The sequence below is a fragment of the Chrysemys picta genome, chromosome 5, assembly GCF_011386835.1.
Source record: "Chrysemys picta bellii isolate R12L10 chromosome 5, ASM1138683v2, whole genome shotgun sequence".
Classification (NCBI taxonomy): domain Eukaryota; kingdom Metazoa; phylum Chordata; order Testudines; family Emydidae; genus Chrysemys; species Chrysemys picta.
Genome location: NC_088795.1, coordinates 34716372 through 34740493, shown reverse-complemented (window position 1 = coordinate 34740493; position 24122 = coordinate 34716372). Strand labels below are relative to the sequence as shown.

Genomic DNA, 24122 nt, shown 5'->3' with positions numbered 1-24122 from the left:
TTCACTTTTTTCCATACCATTCATGATTTTATAGACCTCTATCATATCCCCTTTAATCATTTCTTTTCTAAGATGAACAGCCCTAATCTTTTTAGTCTCTCCTCTTATGGAAGCCATACCATCACCTTTGTTGCCCTTCTTTTCCTTTTCCAGTTCCATTATATCCTTTTTGAGATAGGGCATTTTTAGATTTTAAGAAACAATTTTTCAAAGACTTATCACTTGGCCAGATTCCTGCTATAAAGCATGGGAATATGAGCACTTCAAGGAAATGGTGTAAGAATTCATTTTCACATGAGCAAAACAACACACAACCTTAAGGCAGACAGCTGCCATGGAGAATTTCAGCCCAAATGGTTAAAGTTGGACAAAGTTATAAGCAACTGAGAACAGGGTCTTATAATGGAAAGTGTCAGGCATTCATGGCTATAGGCAATACTACTAGCTGTGCCTATAATAATGAATGGTACTATTCTGTTCCCATAGAGTAGGGTAACCAGATGTCCCGATTTTATAGGGACAGTCCCAATATTTGGGGCTTTATCTTATATAGGCACCTATTACCCCCCACACCTTGTCCTGATTTTTCACATCTGCTATCAGGTCACCCTACCATAGAGAGTCCTTCATCTAAGCTTATCAAAGCAACTTAAAAAGTTGGATAAGCATTTAAGTATTATTCTCATTTACAGATGGTGAAACTGAGTTAGAGAAATCAAAGGGTAAATTCACCTCGCCCACGCACAGCCTGAATAAATAGGCTTTGTACAATTAATTGAAGAGGGATTGGGGTGGAATTCACCACCCAACGTTGGTGCATTATGTAGGGCAGCTCTGCAGTCTTTCTGCAGCCAGTACTCCAACAAAGGATCTGAGCTAGTCAGCTCTGCACACGTCTTCCTTAGGTGTTTGTGGCTACAGTATGCATATAGCCATGGGCCCCCTTCACTATGACTCTGCTCCTCCTCCATCCCACCCCCAATTGACCCACCTCCACGATAGCATATCAGGAGTCCATGTGGAAGCCCATCTCCACTTCACCCTCAATATGACTTTTCAACTACTAGAAGTTGTGTTAGCTCTTTTACAGGCCCAAAGACCAGAGTTTGGTCAAGAGACCAGAGGCCTAGCAAATAGTGATTAGCTAAAAGAAGCAGAATAAACTAAGATAACCTTGCTTGCTAAGATAGGCCTGGTCAGCAAAATTGCCAGATGTTGGAGCAATAACTGAATATTGTGTCTTATGCAAAGTTGCAAATAGAACAAAGCAGCCCTGTTTCTGTTGTGCTTGTTTCTTCTGTAGGAGATGTTCTTCCCATATTCCAACCTTGAGTTCATGAAGGGTTGGAACATGTAATTATAAGATATGGCCTCCTCCCACCTCCCTTTCCCAGGGACCAATGCCTGCCTTAAAACACTAAGGAGACAATCTTTATTGTCATATACTTTCACTGTTTCTTTGCTTTATCCCCTAGGAATGTACCTGTTGGACAATCAAAGGAGTTGCTTCATTCCTATGGACCCCAAATCAGAATTCAACATCTATATTTTATGCTAATACATTTTATCAAAGTATTAATTAAATGTTAACTTGTTAACTTAAAACCATGGGTGGAGACATTATGTAACCTGTTAACCATTGGCTAATGTGCTATCTTGTCTTGCTGCAAAACCTATCCCAGGGTGTGGAACTGCCTACCCCGTCACTTTTCCCCACCCACGGAAAATCCATATATTCTATTGTAATCAATTGATTGACAGTGTCTCTGAGCCTAATAAGCAAGGGGACACTCTGCCAGCGCTGTGCGTAATAAACTCGTAATAAACTTGAACTCTACACGGTGTGGATTTATGTTCCTTCATCTGCTATCCCTGTTAGCATAGGGGTGAACTTTACCCTAAATGAATTGATCAAGGGCTCTCATCAAATAGGTGGCCGTGCTGGGAACAGAACCCTGGTGCCATAGCTCCCAGTCTCCTGTTCTACCCACTAGAATCCCCACCTCCCACAACATTCATGCTTTGGAAAATTGGAGGATTTAAAAATGCTAGTCTGGTTAGACTCTTTGGAAAATCCCTCTAGGCGTCTATCTGCATTTTTAGGTGTCTAAATACCTTTGCAAATTTGGCCCTGTTTATAAATTGTTGCTCAGAGAGAATGAGCAATTACAACTCATGATAATTGCTGTAGACATGAGTTAAATATGAGCACTGAGAGGACTGGTGCAGTACATGGAGCCTTTCCTCCATCGGTTGCCAGTTCAAATCCAGCCCTGGTCAGACGTCAATGAATCCAGCTGACAGCTGAAAGGCAGCATGCTCTAAATGAAAAAGCACAAGCGTCAGGAACTTCTGGGTTCCATGCCAGGACTGCGGCTGATTTAGTGCGTCTTTTCCAAGGTCAGACTTCCCCCATCTGTACAACGCAGAAAATGCCTGCTTGCTTGTATCACCGGGGTGTTGCGAGGAGGCTTCAAAAGTTAATGTTTGTATAGTGCTTTGAACGGGGAAGTTCTAAATAAATACAAACACAGTGCTATTATTCTCAGAATCCGATGGCTGGTTATTCGGACGTCTGCGCGAAAGTACTGGTCTCTGCCCAGCTCCTAATGGATAATGTGTGCGCACATCACAAAATCACCAGCACTGACACTAAACAGACCACGTGGAGTGTGTCAGCAGGGGTCAAGGACTGAGTGGACATTATGCAGTGATGTAAGTGATGCTTACTCAGTGCCAAGTGGCCTTAAACTGGCACTGGATTCCCATGGGGCACCCCTGTGTAAGTTGTCTCCTACACCAGCTACCTCCTGCTCCTGGTGTAAGGGGCAGGAGGGAGCATGTCAAGGATGGGCTAATGTCATAGGGGCATGGCAGAGCTGAGCTCCATCTATGGTGTTAAGGACCCTGAAATCAAGAACCCTCTACCAGCTCCCTGGCACCTGCTTCCCTCCAATATGGTGGTGAATCAGGGCCAGGGAATGCAAATGGACATTAAGAGTTCAATGTTCAGTGCAGCTTTCGACTCCCTAATCGAAATGTAAATGTCATTAATCCCCACTGAATAACACAAAGTCATTGGGAGAGACTCAATGACATAACAAATAAAGAAATACAGCTTTTGTGGAAAAAATAACAAAGTTCACAGTAAAAAGAACAGGAGTACTTGTGGCACCTTAGAGACTAACTAACAAATTTATTAGAGCATAAGCTTTCGTGGGCTACAGCCCACTTCTTCGGATGCCCACGAAAGCTTATGCTCTAATAAATTTGTTAGTCTCTAAGGTGCCACAAGTACTCCTGTTCTTTTTGCGGATACAGATTAACACGGCTGCTACTCTGAAAAAAGTTCACAGTGTGTTTCTGAGTAAAGCCATCGCATCTGCTCAGGCAAAAACTAGGGGATTTGAAAGGATCACTACCCACTACATTTTGAGTATTTTTGGCTCAAGGAGCACTTCTAGGCTCCTTACTTCCTCATGATTCTCCTGGCAGAACTGACTGCCACATTGCAGGATGTGGCTCACGTATGCCTTGTCTTTGAATTGCCACTCTAGGTTGGAACTATTTAAACTGTGAATAGCAATTTACCTCTCTCTCAAGCAAGATCCTTCTTGAACATCAACAAACGAGATCTCTGGCGAGATGAAGACGGTACTTGCCAACCAGGATATTTACATCAGAACCCCAAGCTGTCTGAGAAGCTGTCGGATTGTAATGCTGTCTCCTCACTAAGGGGCCAGGAATGACCGCTTTTGTGCTGTAACGCTGACTAACTGCTGTATACAAGGACACACTCTGCGGTGATAGCTGTTAGATTTTTCCAAGTAAAGCTGCTGCCAAAGATTAAAGAAAATCCTACTCACCGGACTCCGAAGGGCAGGGGTGACCGTGATCGGTCCTCTCACAGTCCATTAGATTGACAGCTCTGCCTTCCTTGCGACTGTTACATGCCATCACAACAATGAACTGGAAAACATACACAAATATAGTAGACAACCTATTGTTTTTTTCTCAGAGTAACATACAGTGAGCCACACTCATAAACAATAGCCATTGTGCTGCACAGGCAGCATGCTCAGCCCATATGGTGGAGAAAAGTGCCTAATGTCCTCCAGCATGATTCCCTTCTATCCAGCTAATTACGTTAGTGCCTGCTCCTAGGTTCCTGAGCAGTTTTTCAGTGAGCCTTTTGGGAGCCCAGGAGAAGGCATCTGAAATCAGCCCACAGGCTCAGCCCTCTCCCAGGGACCTGGGGCCTAACTCTCATTGATTTCAGAGCTAGGCACCTCGGCGCTTTTGTAAATCCTCCTGATGTGTATCTGCATCTTTAGGCACCTACATACCTGTAAAAATCTGACCCTTACTTTCCCCTTCTCTTTGGGGAGTGAGTCACCAGCTGCTCAGCAGTGCAGAGCGCCAGGTCTGCAGGCAATGGCCAGTAGGCAGCAGCCCAGAACAGGAGAGCGAGGAAATCCTCCAGAACAGGCTAGGAAGAAACCATGATAGTGACTCCCAGTTCTCAGCACATACTCCATGGACATAAAGGAGAAGGAGACCCTGCCCCTTCTGGAGGTTAGGAGACTGCCCCAAGGGAGATGGGGAAACTCAACAGGGCAGTGTGGGGGAAGAATCAGAAAGAAAAGAGGGAAAAGGGGTGGGAGACAGAGATAAAGGGGAACGGGGAAACTGATGGTGAGGGATACCTAAAAAGAGGGGAGGGAAATGGAAGAGGGATGTTCAGAGATGGGAGGCAGAGGGAAGGTATGGAGGGAGAAATTAGAGCAATATCTGATGTTGGCCGGAGTGGGGGTTGGGGGGGTGGAATGATGGATTTATGCAAATAAGACAATGCACATTTATCTAATATGCATATTTGGGCATTGATTCACATGCAAAAAATCTCCAGACCTACAGTTGTAACAGGCATATGGTGGACTCTACAGCAGCCTTTCAAATATCTGGAACATAATGCAAAGTAGAGCTAAACTTGCTGGATTACAGGTCTCAGAACAAACTAAAGCCCAGAATAGGCTCATCTAACAGTTGGCCAAGGATCCCACACCTCCTGAGTGAACCTGGCCCGGTTTATGATTGCGAAATACACGGCTTAATGTGGGTTTGACAAAAACATGGTGAAAACTGACAGCTTCAATTGAGTTTTTCTTTGTGTTTTGTGTTTATTTGAATCTGAAAGTCTATATGAAACTCAAGGCTGTGAACCCCCTTAGCGTGAAAGTGAAGGAATGGTTGCCATAACCCCCACATGCAGCAAACTGCCATGTTTTGCACAAGGCTAGTTGCAACCGTTCTCCCTCAGCTGGAAGGATGGAGGCAGAGAGAGAGGACATTGGCATAGGGGGCAGGAGTAACTGAACCGTTTTACCCAGGCAGTTCCAGTAACTGACGCCATGGCAATTGATTGCAGCTGGTGGGAAACGTTAGACCCCTTGCATGCACGTATTTCACAGCTGGGGGAGTGCGGGTGGGCCCAAATAGGGACAAGGCATAGAAGCTGCCTTGCACCTGGCCCAGAGATCAGAGAGGAGATTCCATTCCCCAAAACCCTCTTTTAGCTACACAAACACTGCGTACTGGGACTATTTGCCAGGAAAGGGGCGAATCTCATTAACAGTTTACAGCTCCAGGTTGCATTATTAGCATTATTTATTACGTGTATTATCATAGCATATGATCCACCCACTATTTAAGTAATTCATTATTAAATATTATTATTAACCCTTTACTCTTTGGTAGCACCCAAAGATCCTAACCAGGATTGGTGGCCTATTGTGCTGGGAGCGATACAGGCACAGATGAAGAGACAGTCTCTGCCCCAGAAAGTAACTGAATTTTCTTTTTAAATAAAACCCACAAAGCTTATCCTTCTGAGTGAACAGTGGGAGTGGATTACTGTCCAGTGCTTTTCTTGGCAATGATGCTGTTCCCATCCCAAGTATGTCTGAAGATGCCATGGTATTTAATCCTCATGGCTACATCATCACTGAGCAAATCAAATGCATGATGCAAAAATATTCTATTTCTAAGAGAAAGTAATAGCAGTGGGGCAGTGATTACTTGCTGAGCCGTTAACAAGTCATTTGAAATGAGTCACTTTATTGAATATATATTTTACACCCCCCAGTAGAAGAATGTAGGTGGTGAAATTCATCACTAGAATGTATATTAGGTAGGTCGGATTTGTTTTTGTTGACTCAGTTCATTGTTTAGCTGTTTAATTACCCCCATACTCAATGCAAACGTCATCAGCAGTTGGTATTAACTGCAGGGACAAATGCTGGTGGGGGCCATGCTGATCAGCCAAAGGCCTCCTAATACACAGATCCAAGCCAACAGGCTTTTCTCGATTCCAACAAATGTTTCTGATTTCCCAAACATCAGCTACTTTGCAAACTGTGTTTTTCTTCTCTGCCCATGAACAAATGCCAGCATGGCTCAGATTCATCGCATTTGCTATCTGATACCTGCAGGAACAAAGTGCCGACTGGCTCAGCAACTGAAATGCGGGTAATAAAAGGTCCACAGGAGCACGAGGCCTCACCAGCTAAAGAATTATTTCATGCTGCAACCATGGTCAAGTCCATTCAACATGCCTTGCATAGGTTTAACCGCACGTTTCAGCGGCCACCCACTTGCAAACACAGCCAGACCTTCAATCCAGTCCATTTGCAAAATGTCATTTTACTGTTGCTTAAAAAAAAAGAAAAATCTTCAGAGCAGATACATGTTACATGCTATTTAAAATCTTCCAGCCCCTCACATGTATTAATTTACAAACAAACCTGGCAAGGCCTGTAAACGGAATCTCTCTGGATTCGGAGATTCGGTGCAATAGTTTCAAGATAGGGAATTTTTATTCAAGATCAAATCTAGAATTAAATCTAATATCTGAATTATTTAAAAAAAACATTTAGGGCATGAGTCTCTTTTACACTAAGGCCTGGTCTATACACAGTTTTTGTACTGGTATAATTATGTAGGTAAGGGATGTGATTTTTTTGTAACTGAAATAGTGATACTGATACAACTTGTAGTGTGGACACAGTTATACTGCAATACAGCTACCTTATATTGGTATAGCTTATTGCCTTTCCCATACAAGAATAAACTATTCCACTATATAAGTGCTGAATCCACATTGCACAGAGGCGGGAGGTGGGGGTAGGGGGGCAATGTACTACTTTAATTATACTGAAAAGCTGTATAACTTGTGTGTGTAGAGAAGGCTTTAGGCCACTTTACATAACCCTGGCAGTGAAAAGGGGTTTTAAAGCAAATGTCAGTGTATCCATATTTGCAAAGTGTGTAATTTAGCACCACTTAAAGGCTCGGTTACTGTGTCAGAGCAGTATAAAATAGCCTTAGTGTAAATGAAAATCAAGCCCATAATGTAGATTTTATGGGGCCAAATTATCTCTATTACACTGGTGCAACCCCAGTGACTTCAACACACTTGGATGAGTCTGACCATGAAGAGAACTTGACCCTCTGCATCAAGAAAAAATGGTTAGAAGAATATTTTATATTCTCTCACCCACAAGCTGCTATAATAGATTGGATGTTTGTCTTTCCAAGGCTGCTTCTGATACAAAGGTATTTAACTACATCAAACCCAAATATAAAGTTCGACATCTCGCCTAGCATGCAGAATACTTGGCTTCCAAGAAAACTTTTACAGGGAGGACATACTTTCCTGTGAAAATAACTCAGTGATATGCCATGTCATCACATTGCCATTTCCTTAATTTAGAACACAGTTCCAACTGTTGTGTTCAAAGCTAACAATAACACCGGCTAATGGTTGCAATACATTCAGGCAGCTGTGAACTTTGAGGGATAACAATGAGGTAAGATGAACTACGGTTCACAGCAAAGTATTTGATGACTCTAGCAGTTATTTAATATAGTTAAGATGAGAATTATTTGATGGATAATCTCAAGTGGATCCCTAATACCCTTTGATCCTTCCTACTTCCATATTAATATAGTTACCCGAGACTTATTGCTAGTAGGTGTCACGTTCTCACTGTCGGCACTGCTGCTGCTGCTGGCATTTCTTATCGCTTCCGCATATGGATTCTTCTTATAAAAGTTCTGACTTCTGCAACAGAACAAAAGCCCAGACAAATTAATTGTCATTGGGAGGAACAGATGCCATTTTACTGCTATGTTTTATTTTACTGGCGAAGGGTAATATTTTGCTAATATTGACAAATGAGTGGATGTATTTTGTTTTCTTTCATACAGACCAATTAGTACAATACTACGAATTACAGATGTGTGGTTAAAAAGTCCTGACTTGACAAAAGTGGAATGGTTCAAACAGTAGTAGGTGCAGTAGTAAAATGTTTGCGACAATGTGCCTTCAGTATCATGTAGTTTATAAAAATAACAATTGCGATGAGGATTTGGGAGGGAATAGTAAACAAATATAATATTGTTTATTATTGTAATATTTGTTGATTTACAAATTTGGCTTTTTTCTTCTTTATTAAAGGCCAGGTACTCAGGACTACTCATGCACAAATGCTAAGACAGTTTGTCCAGTCACTGTAATTGTTTGTGTAAGTCAGGGAAATAAATATGCACACATTCTTGCATGCTTATTTGAGCATATACAATTCTGAAAATCCAGCCCTACTTTTTATTCATTGTTTTTCATGAATGACATCAACAAACGTTCAGAAAATCATATAGTAAATATTACTAATAACCTAGAGTACTCAAAATTCTAAGAACATAAAACACTGGAGTAAGTCTACCACGGATAGTTATATAAGAGGAAAACTGTTTAGTTCTGAAAAAAAGCCAACAATATTATTAAGAGGAGAAAAAAAGATAGAAGTAATCAGATCTAAGTGGTCAATTTCACAATTCAAACACACTATTTTAGCAGTTGAACAATGATCACTATAGTAGAGACTGAAAATGACTATGACTCCGTTTTCGGAAAAGCATCCCTATTGAGGAACTGAGTTTAAATACCCACTTCATTTTAAGCGGGTGCTTAAGTGGTTTCCTGAATTGGGATCACAGACAGAATACATTTACTAGAAAACACACACAGCCTTTCTCCTGATAAACATTAACTAGAGTAGCTAATACTTCAGCTGTCACCCATGCGCTCTCCTAAACTTAACTTGGGAGATGTCTCCAGATTCACTCTAGTGCATTCTGAGTTACTGCATTTGATAAGCTCTACTTTTAATGCCAATTACCAACTGATCTTTATTAGATTAAATGGAAATTTCCCTCTTTATTTCACCTTGTATTTACATGTTAATTAGCTATTTGTATCATGCCCATAACTGTCATATTTTATCACATTTATAAAAATTAAATACAAACCAAAAATTGTCTTCTGGTGGAGATACGACAGACCCAATCCCACCATATATAGTAAGTACCTCCCTGGCCCTAGCTACTGACCCTAGAAACTAAACATGAGACTAAGAAGATGTGTCCTGCACTGCATCCTGCACCCTAAACCTAGGCTTTGATATATCACTGGAGAAAGTTAATTCCAAAGCCAAGGACTCTCCCCCAGAGTGACATGCCCTGAGAGGTTCAAATGTAGAAAAATCCCCGACAGGGGACAGGATGGAGGAGAGATAGTATTTCATGCAGCCACATGTGAACCACTTGGCACTCTACAGACAACTGTCAAAGGGAACTAGTGCCTGACAGTTCCAGAAGTGACTCAGGCCCACTGCAAAACTCACGCACAGGAACTATGTGCTCACAACAGCCTATCCCACTTAACAGGATTGTTTGAATTCTATTGTTCATTTTTTAAGCATACAGAACACCACATGCTAGAACAATTTGGCAGGTTTGAGGATCTCCATGTGTAACTGAGAACAATTTGAAGAGACAGTGACACCAGTTGACGGAGCATGGTCTAGGAACCAGGAACTTCTCAATTCTAATCCCAGCTGTGCCACTGACTTGTCCTGTGACCTTGGACAAGTCACCTTTCCTCACCTGTAAAATAGGGATATTAATACCTCCCTGCCTCACAGAAGTGAAATGAGGCTTATCCAGCTACAGCACTATAAAAATGTAAGGTGCTAAATATTATTAACAACAATAATTCTGTTTTATTTGACCATATCCACTAAACACATTGACACAGTGCATCAGTCCTTTTGCTTTCTCGATTATAAATTTTGGAAGTGAATAAATGTAGTTTGCCTTAGATCCTTGCAATTACAAAGAGATAGGAGTTTGTGTTTTATGTGGGGAGAGTAGGAGTGTTACCAATCTGTTTATGGAATGTAATCAATATGTTTCAAAATATACTCAGCTACGAGAAAAGATGAAACACCAATTTCAATCCAAATATTGGTTTCTAGGCTCCACTTAAATAGGGATTTTAGATCAGTAGTTTCATTTTGATTTAGTTGGGCTAGTAATAGCTGTAGTACAAAGCCAGTCAAGCATGTAACTGAAAACTTGCTGTTGAAGTAAACAGTTACATTGAGCAGAATCATTTGGTAAAGAAGAAAAGTAAATCAGGGCAAAATGACAAAGATTTTGTTTTTAACAGAATGCAGCTAAGAAAGAAAAGGAAAAAAGGGGAGGGAGGGAAATCTAGTGCATCAGTGAATACCCCTGCACCTTAAAGCCAGCTGTATCTTTCACTTTGTTAAAATGACAGCTTCAATTAAAGAGACAAAGAGTCTAAGAAATCCTAACTCTGTATATTTATTCTATATACATAATTCAGCTGACTTGGCTTTGAATCCCAAATCATGAAAACAGGCCAACCTGCAATTAGGTTTAAATCCAGGGCTATAAAATCAGTCAATAGAACATAAGAAATATGGCAGCACTTCCAGTTCTTTGGTCTAATATACTATGAATAATTAAATAAGAAAAAAATTACATTAACTTCAGTGGCTATTTGTGTCTAATGGACTCTGATCTTCAAAACACACGCGAGCGCATACACACACACACACACACACACACACACTAGTAGGCAGGTTTATTTCCTTCTTTTTGATCTATGCAGGAGGAGGGTGTCTTGATTTGGCTGCTGGGTATTTTTCTCAAAGTACAACCTATAAGATTGTACTATAGCCTCTGAGAACAGTTGGGTGATGAGGTCCTTAAATACAGATACAGGTATTTGCATGAAAATTCCCTTTCCTAGAGTTTGATGCTGCTTTCTCAGCTCTCAGTGACACACGGGCTAGTTGGGGGTTGCAATATAATGCAAGATTGAGACCTTCTGTCATCTATAGGAACAGTGTATTTATAAATAACATATTGATTATAGGGCATTTTTCCACCAAAAGTCAGCACATCCCTGTGCAATCCCTAAGAGTCATTAGAGATGGGAGAACTTTCCCAACTGAAACACCGTAGACTCACACCCCTGTCGCTGCTGCTTCTAATACCTGGCAAGCTACTGCTTCAACATGCTCTGCTACATGTATCATTGCACAGCTTGGTGATAGACGGAGAACACACCCAATCTTCCCATGCCAAGAAAATTCTCAGGCACAGCCCCCCAAAAACCTAACGGGATTGCTATCACAGAAGAGGCAAAGCCCTACCAATTGCTTTGCAGCTCTGGGCTACCGAAGAGAAACCCTAGGGAAAAAATATGCATTATAGGGCATGCTTCTGAACTCCCACATCAATACAAATTATGGATCCTCTTCAAACCTAATAGGGTCTATTCTCCTTCTCCCTCGACACATGTAACTCTCATTAATGTCAATGTGTGTACTGCAAGCAAGGAAGAGGAGCTCAGATGCCTAAGGAATGTGAATAATTCATAGGATAAATTACTGAAAAGAAAAAAATAGCAAAATACATGTGGGGTCAGATCCTCAGCTGCTGTAAACCGGCATAGCCCTTATACTTCACCATTAGTTATATACAAAAACTTCTTGGTACCTAGGACTTGTGTTGTAAGTTTGTGATTGAAAGTTTTACCTGTAACAGTAAGCAGCAAGAGATCCCAGGAGGAGCAGCAGGATCAGCACAACTATACAAACTGCAATTGTGATGTTCCGCTTCTTTATTTGCTCCACATGCTGCTGTTCCCACCATTCCAAGTCGCTGAACTGACAGCGCTCCCCCACGTAACCAGTCACACAGCTATCAAAAAGCAAATGAGCACACACGGTAACCAATGATGGAAAAGAAAAATGTCACTCTTTTAATCACCTTTGGTGTTGCTTCATCAAGTGCAACCCTTATGGAAGAGTACCCTGGTAAAGTTTAACAGGGATTAAATAAACCAATAGTTTTTTGTAGAAATTTCTCTAACCACCATTTAATAGCGAGATGTTATTTATAGAAACATCCTATAGAATTTTATAATAGGGATCTAATTCCTTATTCAATTCTATGAGATGGTTAAAAAAATTATAAACAATTATTTTCTATTAAATTCTATAGGCATTTTCCATACGGGAATGTTCCTCTAAGATTTTCAAAGTAGCATCTTCCAACAGGTAAATTTCAATTTTTCCCTATAAAAGACAGTTTGAAAATGAGATCTTGCTGAATAATTTGGTTTTATTTTCAAACTTTTTTTTTTGTTAAAAGCAATGGGGGAAGAGGAAGAAGGGGCATTACAAAAGCTTTTATGGATAGAAATATCTTCAGGATCTTTTTAAATTTTAAAAGAACAGTTGCTGCTTTTTTTTTTAAATCACCCTTCAGTGTTGCAAACCCAGAGACACAAAAAAGTTCATGAAATTGACTAGAAACTGAAAAATAAAAGGGAATCTTGCCAACCTAGTTTCATTATCCAAGCTGAGTGAAATACAAAATGGGAACAATGCAACATAAACAGCAAAAAGTAAATTAGATTCTTAAAATTCTTTCAGGGTTAATAATGTGGACCCAAATCCTACTCAACAAACTGGGCTTACTGAAGTCAACAGAACCACCCACGAGTAAAGCAAGTAGGATGTGGCCTATAGCACCCTTTGCTGATGATCTCAAATGCTATGCAAACATTAATTACTAAATTAAAACCATGCACCTTGTTTCTGTCGCAAGGTATGACAAATACGCACTAGATCTAGAACATTGCTAATACGTTTATGATGTAAAACCACAATAAATTCCATACAAGCCAAATGGATCACTCTCTAATATGAGCATTTGAATCAAATTAAAATAAATTATGTTTGGTATGTGCAATTCATCACTAAACAAATATTTCCCACCTTCCCCCCAACTACATTCTTGTATTCAATGTGAATTATACAGTCTAAATGAGGGAATACTGCCATCTAGTGTGCAAATATAAAAATAATCATTAAAAAGGGACCCCTCTACCATATAGTATATAGTTTTAAACACAAATAATCTGTGTGCGGCAGCAGGGCCCACATGAAGACTTAGTGTACATCAGGCTAGTGCAAGGTAGATGTACACCCCAGCTTGCCACAAATTAGGTGTTTGCATAGACACCCCCCAAAGAGAGCCCTGCCTTCTTGGGCTTTGGAAAGAATTCAGATGAGGTCTGATATACAAACCATTTCTGTTGCTTTATTACCATTTTCTTTTTATTTTTTTAATGAACCTTGTTTTTAAGAGGACCGTTGTATTTGATAATTTCACACAGACAAAAAATCCCCCAATCTCTAAGTGGAGGCGCTAAAGGCTGGTATTGGTCTGAAAGGGCATGGATGGAGGTATCCTCTCCCATCACAGAGCACCACAGATGCAGGGGCGGCTCCAGGCACCAGCACAGCAAGCGCGTGCCTGGTGCGGCAAGCCACAGGGGGCAGCCTGCCGGTTGCTGTGAGGGCGGCAGTCAGGCGGCATGCCTGCGGGAGGTCCGCTGGTTCTGCAGCTTTGGCAGTAATTCGGCGGTGGGTATGCTGAAGGCGCAGGACCGGCAGGTCACCCGCAGAAATGCCACCGAATCCGCATGACCACGGACCGCCCGCAGGCATGCCGCCGAAGGCCGCCTAACTGCCATGCTTGGGGTGGCAAAAACCCTAGAGCCGCCCCTGCACAGATGACTGCAGCAAACCAACCCAGAGGAGAAGCCGAAAGGCCAAGGAGGACACGTGATTGGCAGGGGTGTGAATAACTAAGTATTATTATTGAAAAATACATACAAAAATATATAAATACATATGTAGGAGGAGAAATGAAAAGTAACTGTTATGCTGTGGGCACCCTGGTTTGGCCAGTTACCCTACAACAGCTATGTCTACACTGCACCTCTAGCGGCGGTATGTAGGGTAGGTGTAGCTACATGCTGCAGAAAAAAGCAGGCTGCATTCACACTGTGGCGTGTAGCCAGGGCCGGCTCTAACTTTTTTGCTGCCCCAAGCAAAAAAAAAAAAAGAGTGCCGCCCTCCATAGCACACCTTCTCACCACCGTGCCACCCCCCCCCCCAACGCGCAGAGCACCGCACCACCGAACCCCCCCAGCGCTGTGCTGCCAAACCCCCCTAGTCTCCCGCGGAGCGCCGTGCTGCCGAACATGCCAGCTCCCCCGCGGAGCGCCGCCGAACCCCCCTGCTGAACCCCCCAGCCCCCCACAGAGCGCCGCCGAACACCCACCCCCCCACGGAATGCTGCGCCGCCAAACCCTCCCGCCGCCACACACACCTCCCTCTGAGCGCCGCTAAACACCCCCACCACCGAGCCGTGCTGCCAAACACCCCCTCTTCCCCCGTGGAGCGCCCCGCCGCATCGTCACACCCCCCCTGGAGCGCCACTGCCGAATCCCCCCCCCCCAGCCGCCAAAACAAAAACAACCCACCCCACCCCCAGCGCCGCCCGACCGAACCCCCCCCAAAAAACAAAAAACCCTGAGCGCCCCCCGCCACCCCAAGATTGGCCGCCCCTTACCAGGTGCCACCCCAAGCACGTGCTTGGTCGGCTGGTGCCTGGAGCCGGCCCTGCGTGTAGCTACATGTGTCAGTAAAAGGCTGTGGGGGGAGGGCAGCAGGAAAAGGCTTGGCAGTGGGGAACTGATGGAGCCTCTCTCTGTGAATTTGTCTCTCCTTGCGGCTGGGAAAGATTCCAGCAGCAAAGAGGCCACAGGACACTACACTGCTGAAAACAGCAGTGTAGCTGGGGGAGGCACCGCTTGGGTGAGTAGGGTTCATACCCACAGGGGTCAGGTATTTCCTTATTTTACTCAACTCATTGTCTTCACTGCCATGTATATCTATGCTATAGGGGGCAGGTAGTGTATGTACTCCACATGCCACCAACAGGAGTGTGCAGTGTAGACATACCTCTAGACTCTGAAGCAAATATACGCAAAAGAATCAAGCACTCAAGGAAGAAATCAAATGCTACTGTTAACTGCAGTGTTTGGGAACACGGTGAACATCATATATCAACTGAATATAAAGGGCAGGCTCTGCTGACAGTTGTAGGAAACACACAGAACATATATGGCAAAATACTTCATTGTTTGTCTTGAGAGGAAATGCCCATCACAGTATCTCTAGGATGGCATACATCGGCACAGATGAGACAAAGGTCTATACTTACGTGCACACATAGTCTTGTAGAACTGAAACATAAATACAAACTCCGCCATGAAGACAGTAGGACTCATATGAAGGAGGGCAGCCCATAAAACCATCTTGTTCAGAGGAAATGTTGTCACCACTGGTGCTCATGTTAGAAGGCATAGCAGATTCTGAAATACAGTATTTCACACGCATGCATGTCTTAGTTGTTGGCTAAACTGGCAAAATCGCTTGGTACAGAGCTTCAGCATTTCCAGGCAAGATAATAAGTAAGCAGGGCCGGCTCCAGCATTTCTGCCGCCCCAAGCAAAAAAAAAAAAAAAAAAAAAAAGCCGCGATCGGCGGCGGCAGTTCAGCGGCAGGTCCTTCGCTCCTAGAGGGAGTGAGGGACCTGCCGCCCCTGAATTGTCGCAGGTGCCGCCCCTCTCCCTTGGCCGCCCCAAGCACCTGCTTGTTAAGTTGGTGCCTGGAGCCGGCCCTGTAAGTAAGATTCTTTAACCCCATTAAACAGACTGTGATTCGCCCATCTGCACATTGTTAAGGTGGAGCTACAATACATACCAGTCCTTTCTTTGTTTCTACAGTTTATGATGCTTTTCTATTACCACTACACAAACAACCAGAGCAAACTTAAGCTTTGGATTTTTAAAACAGTATCTATTTCCATAGCTGAATCAGGCATAAAGTCATATATTATTTAATGTCACCATTTCTCAATTACAGCTAAAACTGCTGAAAAATCAAATCCTTGCAAAGAGGGGTTGAGAATTTGCTGGTCACTTTCAATGTCATAATTTCCTTCATTTTTCTGCACAGACGGGTCTCGGAGAATTTTGCAGAATGTTTTCTGTCACTGGACTGTATACCAGCAAGAGGAAAATTCACCCCTAGGTAGAGGACCAGCACACTTAAAGCCACATTTTCAAAGGAGATCAGATCCCATTTAGGCACATCAATGAAACTCAGCTCCTGTTGTGACACTGATGGCCAGATTTTCAAAAGAGTTTAGCAGCCAACACACCCATCTCTGCTGAAAATCTGGCCACTTATATTGGTGACTGAGCTGAGCACTCTTGAAAATCTGTTCTTTATACTCTAGCTGAGGACTTAAGTAGGACTTAAACAATAATAATACCTAGCTCTTATACAACACTCTCCCCCAATAGATCTCAAAGCACTTTACAAAGAAGGTCAGTATTATTATCCCCATTTTACGATGAGGAAACAAAGGCACAGGGAGGTGAAGTGACTTGCCTAAGGTCAAACAGCAGGCTAGTGGCAGAGCCTGGACTAGAACCCAGTCCCCTCAAGACCCAGCTAGTGCTGTATCCCCTGAGCCACAACACTTTGTGCTGGCCCTCTGCAGAGAGGCTGACCCCCTGTAGAGCCTGAAAAATGACTTGGCATAGTGAGTCTTTGGTTATCTCATAAGAGGGACATGGTATTACCCCAACAGAGAACTATATCTGCTCTTATGGAAGACAGTGGTTATTAGCTGTACACTATGACATTTAGAACTTAGAGCTGGTCCTGAATGTTGATGCTTCCAACAAATGGAATCAAATGCTCACCATTCCCAGCTTTGTAAAATCAAAATCTGGTCTCCTCAGCCCACCTCTTCTTGGGGAGATGCGATTTGCAAAACAGCTGCATCCAGAACCAATTTAATTGGATTCACAGGCTGCCTGACATATTCAGCACTTTCTGAATTTCCCAGGATGATTCATCTATCTGAGCACTCAATCTTCTTTACTTAGAGACCAGGTTATTTGGCTTATTTACTAACTTTACTCACCAGTACAGTTGTCCCCAGTTCTGGATAGACCATTAATGCAAGTGCAAGTGTAGTTTCCTTCAGTATTGGTGCAGACAGTGTTTTCTCCACATGCGTGTGTCCCCAGCTTGCATTCATCGATATCTGTCACCCAAACAGTCTGCAGTTAGAAGAATGAATGCCTCTGAGTGTCATTCTATACAGGCTGCAATGGCTCAGCACTACTGGCACGGGGACGAATGCTGCAGAGCTTCCCTCCACAGAATATTCTTGGCAGCAAGTGGGATGAAAGAGCAATAAAGTGTGCTCTCTGTGAAAGGAGGACAGGTAGGCTTATCCATCCTTGCACCTCAGAGGACAGCAGTGTTGAGAGAAGGACAGTAGATCCTCCACTGGAAAGAGAAGGCAGAAGCTTCACCCATAAAATTATAGGACAGAGAGAGCACAAGACATGCATGAGAAGGCCTAAGGCCTGACCTACACAAGACATTTTCTCTTAATATTTCCCATCACTGCTAGCACCAGCACAGGTCCATCAGGGGGGTAGCAGAAGTTGGAGTTCACCTTCTGTGAACAGGTGTAGCCTATAGGTTAGTTAAGTTAAGGCAGTAATGCAATGAGTCTACAAGCCTCAGGCCTGTAGGACAGTTCCTAAGTTAAACAAGTTACAAGGCTCAAAAACCTGAGCATAAGCAGCTAACCAAGAGTAAGCCTAGAACATAAGATATCAAGATAAAATGCTGTAATGATTAAACTGCTGACAGGCAACCACAAGATGCTTGTTTATACCAGCCTGGGATATTTTAAAATGAGAAACATCAGCAGATGTCCAACCACAAGAATACCATGATAACTAATTCATGTATATGTTAATAGGGTTGAGGTTAACGAACTAATAACCTATGGGAGGACACGTCAACATTAGTAGGGAGAGGAGATACAAATAAGGAAAAGGGGATGAAACCCCTACTGAATATGCATTAGACATAGTGGTATCAGCATAACACATTATAAAAGTTGAATTCCGGCCTGTGTGCCTTGAAAGATGTAACTCTTGGGAGAAGTCAGAATGACGACCACTGGTGATGATGGCAAGGAGGAAGAGGAGGAGGAAGAAGACAATGACTAACATTTCAGGTTGTTATGCAAGGGATGGTGAGAGTATATGGATGCACAGATGGTCATTCTGCGTTATCGCTATCTACTTTGCTGGGTTGGTGTGTTTGTAACTTTACTAACTGTGTTAATACAACTATTACAAATACAGAAGATTTTTCCTAAGTGTGAGAGTTGCAACTGTGCATGTCAGAGGTCCCAGATGAACAGTAATTTTAATAATACTTGACCAGATCTTGGGATGAGAACACAATCCATAGATCAGGCAACACAGGTTAGATCAGAAGGTGGTTAAGAAGCCAGCAGCTACTGCTTCCAGCAGTGCTAAAAACAAGGACACATTTAAAAAAAAAAAAAAAAAAAGTCTTGCGGTCTAAAGGTTTGGTTACGTCATGTAAACTTCAAATAAATTCCAGAAAGATCAGGTAAACTGAGCCTTTTGAGGTTCACTCAACCCTATTTTGCCAGACTAAAACTGAGATAAAGGATTGAATCCTGCAGTCCTGATTCATATAAAATTCTCAGGAGTTTTGCCTGAGTAAGGACTACAGGATGTGGCCCAAAGTATCCTGGAGAACTCAGAGTGGTGTTTTAAACAAAATTAAAACAAAATATTCTGAATTACGTGAGTGCAAAAAAACAATACAGGTGTGTTCTGTATTCTCCCTTGACATACTGGCAGATTTCTGATTATTGTTACATGACAAGTTATGCATTCTTTAAAACCAGAATATGGTATCCATTTGAAGACATTCCTTTCCATCTCTTCATAAGGTTATAGAATTCAAGATCAGCTTCAGTTTTATTTATCCACATCAGGATCTCATTACTTATGAAGTTTTGGAAAAAAAGTAGCTGAGATACTGTGGTTTTAAAACCTGGATGCTCTTCAGAAAGAGAATTAACTTTTTCTAAATAATTTTATTAGGTATAACTGCAATCCTAGATGTGCAACAGTTCTGAACTGCCTAATTATGTACATATCAAAGGGACCTGAACTATAAGGTAAAGGTTACCACTCATGTATGCATTTTCCACACTCCCACAGGCTCTCTGCCTGCCTCTGGTCTTGATTTTTTTTTTAGCAATCTTGTTCTACCCTAATGGCCTGAGCTAAAGCCTAATGAAGTCAATGGAAAAAGTCCCACTGGTTTTAATGGGGGGTTGATCAGGCTGTAGAGAAAAAAAGACCAGAAAAAATAATTTAAAAATGCAAAAGGGAAATGAAGACTCATGTAAAGCCCTACGCATGCTTTTTATTACCCTAATATTGATGATAATCCCGTTCTTCATTCCTACTTTAATGCTAAAGATAGATTTGAAAAAATAAAAGTTATAGGAAATGAAGACATGATGTCACAACCCAAGTTCTGGCCAGTAGGATCAGTGGATCTGATTATTAACACGTCTTTAAATGTACCCAGGTTGTAAATGTCAACACCCTGAAGCTCATGCCTATTAAACTAACCTAGAATTATTTGAGGAGTGTTATGACACACTGAATACCTGCTTTAGTTTATATGCATGGTAATGATTTTCAATAAATCTCTACTGGTTCACCCATTTTTCCCCCAGCATAGCCACCAAAGTGTAAACACCCAGGGGAAGAATCCACTGACAACTAGAGGCTTTGCATATTGATCAGCTGCTGATGTTGCCACACATCAAACAGTAGGAAAAGAGCCAAAAAAGTAGAGATGATAAATGTCATCCACCTTGGGGAGCTTACTAGTCTAATATTAGTATGCAGGCTCCTATGCCGTTTTTCAACCAATCAGTGGAATAGATCATTATGGCCGCTTAACACAACTCTCGCATCTTGACACATAGCCGATCCAAATCATTAGACGCGTCTCTTACTTCCTCATTCATTCTGTCACTGCCTCTCACTCCCCCCATCACCTTCACACTCCCCCTCACCGTAACAATGAAGCCCATCTCCACGGTAGCCCTCCAGACACTTGCAGACATAGCCACCTTCAGTATTGATACAGTCCGATAGGTGTCGATTACAGCGGTCCATGTTAAGAGCACACTCATCAACATCTATGAGAAAAACAATGTTAGGAGCCAAGGGATACATTATTCATGGAGCAACATGTAACATGTTGAAATGATAGAAAAGAAATGACCGTATGAGATCCACCTTCAAACTATCCTGGTACCTTTACTTTAGGCACGTCTACACTAGAAAGATAAGTCGACCTATGTTGGGTCGACTTACAACCACTGCAGTAATTGCACCAAGACTCTTGGCTTCCTGCTCCCTGCGGGGGGCCTGGCGGCTACACCAAGGCTCCCAGCTCCCTAGCAGGGGGGCCCAGCTGCGGCAGGGAGCCAAGAGCCCGAGAGCAGCCAGACTCCAAGTAGCAGGGAGCTGGGAGCCTCCATGCAGCACCAGGGCTCCCTGCAGGGAGCAGGCTGGGCACAGCCTGGCTGGGAGTGGGGGGCACAGCCTGGCTAGGAGTGAGGAGCCCAGGAGGGCGCAGCTGGGCTGAAAGCAGGGAGCCTGAGAGCAGACGGGCTCCGAGCGGGGAGTACGCAGCCTGTCCGGGAACGGGGAGCCCGGGGCAGCTGGGCTCTAGCTGGAGCCCCCCACCCACGCCATGGCTTTCTTGTCAATTTCACGGCTTCAGCATTGATGAAAGTAGACAAGAATGACGGTCAACAGCTGATGTAAGTAACACAGTGTCTACGCAGACATTGCATCACCCTGATCTACCCCGACATAAGCCTATGCCTCCAGTGGAGGTGGAATAATGATGTCGGTTTAATAGGGCAGGACCAAGCAGGGCCAGCTCTAGGCACCAGCGTTCCAAGCATGTGCTTGGAGTGGCACTTTTCAAGGGGCAGCACTCCAGGTTTTTGTTTTGTTTTTTTGCTTGGGGCAGCAAAAAACCTGGAGCCGGCCCTGGGACCAAGGCTGTAGTGTGTAAACTGACATATTTAGGTCGATGTAAGCTGCCGATTTTATAGGGACAGTCCTGATTTTGGGGTCTTTTTCTTATATAGGCTCCTATTACCCCCCAACCCCATCCCGATTTTTCACACTTGCTGTCTGGTCACCTTAACCTAAATCTGTAGTATAGACCAATCCTTTTGCTTCTAAAATACTGGGAAGAGTGAGCAGAGGGTGTGAGGTGTCCTTATTTCCAGCCATAAATTGAGGCTGGGATTTGAGCCTAAGTAAGTTAGCCACCTAACTCCCATTCAACTGGATGCCTAATTCCCGTAGGCTTCCTTGAAAATACCCAGCTTATTTATTGATTGATCATTATTTAAAAGAAAAAGAACTTCAGCCAAAAGGGCACCATGATCGAAAGCTCTGGATGCCCATGTCATGTGATCAGTATGATTTAAATCCCACCACCACACATTCCCACAAGGCACCCTCAAACACATTAGCTGTCCCCCAAAGCCCATTCAAACAGATGGGCTTTGCAGAGTATGTGCAAGGCTATTTTGGCCTGGCGGTGGGTGAGCATTCTAAAGGAAAGGTGGAGAATGCTCTGCCAGCAGCACCTCTCTTTTATACCATGGGGCATCAAGCTTGAGCACCCCCTGCTGATCTCAGTTGTGGCACAAAATTTCTTTAAAAACATACTTGACTGAGTAAATTTATATTTGTGCCAAAAAAGGACTGTAAGTAGAACCAGGCACGATAATGTATTTATCTTTGAAATTGCAATGTTCAGCTTCAAGGCTGTCCCATGAGGGTGCACCATACACACACTCACTCTCTCTCTCCCCCACACGTGGCCTCCCCTCTGATCTGCAATGCCTGGCTTTCCATTTAATTTAAGTGACAAATTCCCTGAATCATGAGTATATAACCTAATCTCAAAACTGCCTCGTTTCTTGCTCTCCAGAAGCACGATATGAAGTGGAATGTAAACTTTGAAAAGAGGAACAAGGGTTAAGAGAAAGTGAAAACAATAGCTCAATGAAACAAGTAATATCTATTCTCCCTCCCAATTATTATTATTTAAATAATGCTGCAAGTGTCCTTGGTGTTTTACAGTCAAATGATTGCCTGTGCTTTATTTCTGAGGTCTACCTTGTCTTTACCTTTGTGGTAAGATAAAGTGCTTTTATTTATTGTTTATGCAAGAGCACATATGGGCTAAGAGCACTGTGCTATAGCTGGTCTCATCACAAGAGTACCCAAGAGCACATTCTAATACCAGAAAGAGACAGACAGAGGAACTCACATAATTATACAATATAAACATTGCATTAGACTCATTAAACCTTAAGAGAATCTACAATTCTAAATTATACATCAACTATACTATCTATGTGCCTTGAGCTTTTTGTAATTAGATGCATTTTATAAATAAATATATTATATTTGTGTTACTATTGCCCCCATAATTTGTATTTGTTATCTCTGCTCTCTACTGAATAGAATGTCTGACGTATCATAGGAACACAGAATTGCAATAATAGTGAGAACAATCTACAGTTGTTTTGTCAGGAACAATGGCCAGTTCCAGGTGCTTCAGAGGGAGGTACAAACAAAATCATACTGAACAACTGATATGCCTTGAGAAGAAGTGTCGTCCCAAACCCAGTAGTTGGCTTATGTTGGGAAGCATGAGGATTTATGTCTGATGATTATTTTTTTTAACCCTGCTGATGTTGTGTGGATGTTCTTTATTTAAATACATAAAGTGTTTTTTATTACCGCCAAGCCCTTGGCCTCAACAACATACTGTGGCAATGAGTTCCCTAGGATAGTTATGTGTTGGGTAACAAAGTATTTCCTCTTATCAATTTTGTTGTCTTCCAATTTCATTGGATGTGTCCTTCCTTGTTCTAGCATTAGGTGAAAAGGCAAGTAGGACTGCCCCATTTACCTTCTCTGTAGTGTTAATTATTTATAAACCTCTACAATATCCACTCTTATTGGCCTCATCTCTAATTACATAGTCTTAATCTGTCGCTCCTGCTAATCTTTTACACCTGTTAAAGTGCGCATATTTAGTGGTTGCAGCCTGCAGAAACTATAAACGCTAATGCTACTACATGAGCATGAATGTTCAGTGGGTTCTATTTGCTTTCACATTCCACACTTAGTTCAAGGGGAACTCTCTTCTCATCTGATAACGCTGCCACTTACACACTTGAGCTATCTCTTTCACAATGTTCTAGGAGAGTCACGGAGCCATTTGTGAGAAGAGCTTCTTCGGTATTCTGCTGCATCCTCCATTGCTAAGGGCATTGTAGCACATCATTTCTCTCCCTCCTCCTACAACAGACTCAATTCATCGCTGGTATAATATTTATGAATTAAGAGAACTAAAGTCAGAAGAGTTAAACCTGCGGCGAATTTGTCATACTCGTCAATAATAATAGGATTCACACTCATGATTCAAGGGGAAATAATGGATGTAATAATTAACCATTCCATTTCATGGTCTCTGTTCATTATCCTTTTCAATGGAAATGATGTGTCTAAACACAGCGGTCTTGTCGACCTTCCTGGGATGGCTCATGCTGTGGATATGTCAATGCAACAAAAGACAGATGGCTTTTTCAATTCTATAGTTTTCTGGAACATTTGATTTAATTCTTGCCCTTACCATAGCATTGTTTACCCTCCCTGGTAAATCCTTTCAAACACTGACACACAGCACCATCTTCCAGGGGAACACACTGGGCGTTGACATTGCATTCTAACCCAGCACAGTCATCTCGATCTGTAGCACAAACAAAATCAAAGTCCACCACAC

General features: G+C 42.6%; 1 protein-coding gene across 9 annotated transcripts in view; it reads right to left on the bottom strand.

Moving 5' to 3' along the window:
- The window catches only part of EGF (epidermal growth factor), a 112426-nt gene that overhangs the window by 16520 nt on the left and 71784 nt on the right, over positions 1-24122 (bottom strand). For 3 of the 9 annotated variants that reach the window (XM_024106848.3, XM_024106842.2, XM_024106844.2), the window contains 7 exons: positions 23973-24089; positions 20308-20433; positions 17293-17415; positions 15517-15667; positions 11971-12135; positions 8014-8122; positions 3867-3969 (listed from right to left, as the gene is read on the bottom strand). In XM_024106848.3, coding sequence (XP_023962616.2) covers positions 3867-3969; positions 8014-8122; positions 11971-12135; positions 15517-15667; positions 17293-17415; positions 20308-20433; positions 23973-24089 — 894 coding nt within the window. Of the gene's footprint in view, positions 1-1547; positions 2322-3866; positions 3970-8013; positions 8123-11970; positions 12136-15516; positions 15668-17292; positions 17416-20307; positions 20434-23972; positions 24090-24122 lie in introns of those variants that run through there. The other 6 variants (XR_002889095.2, XR_010601287.1, XM_024106843.2 and 3 more) reach the window with 4 other exon arrangements.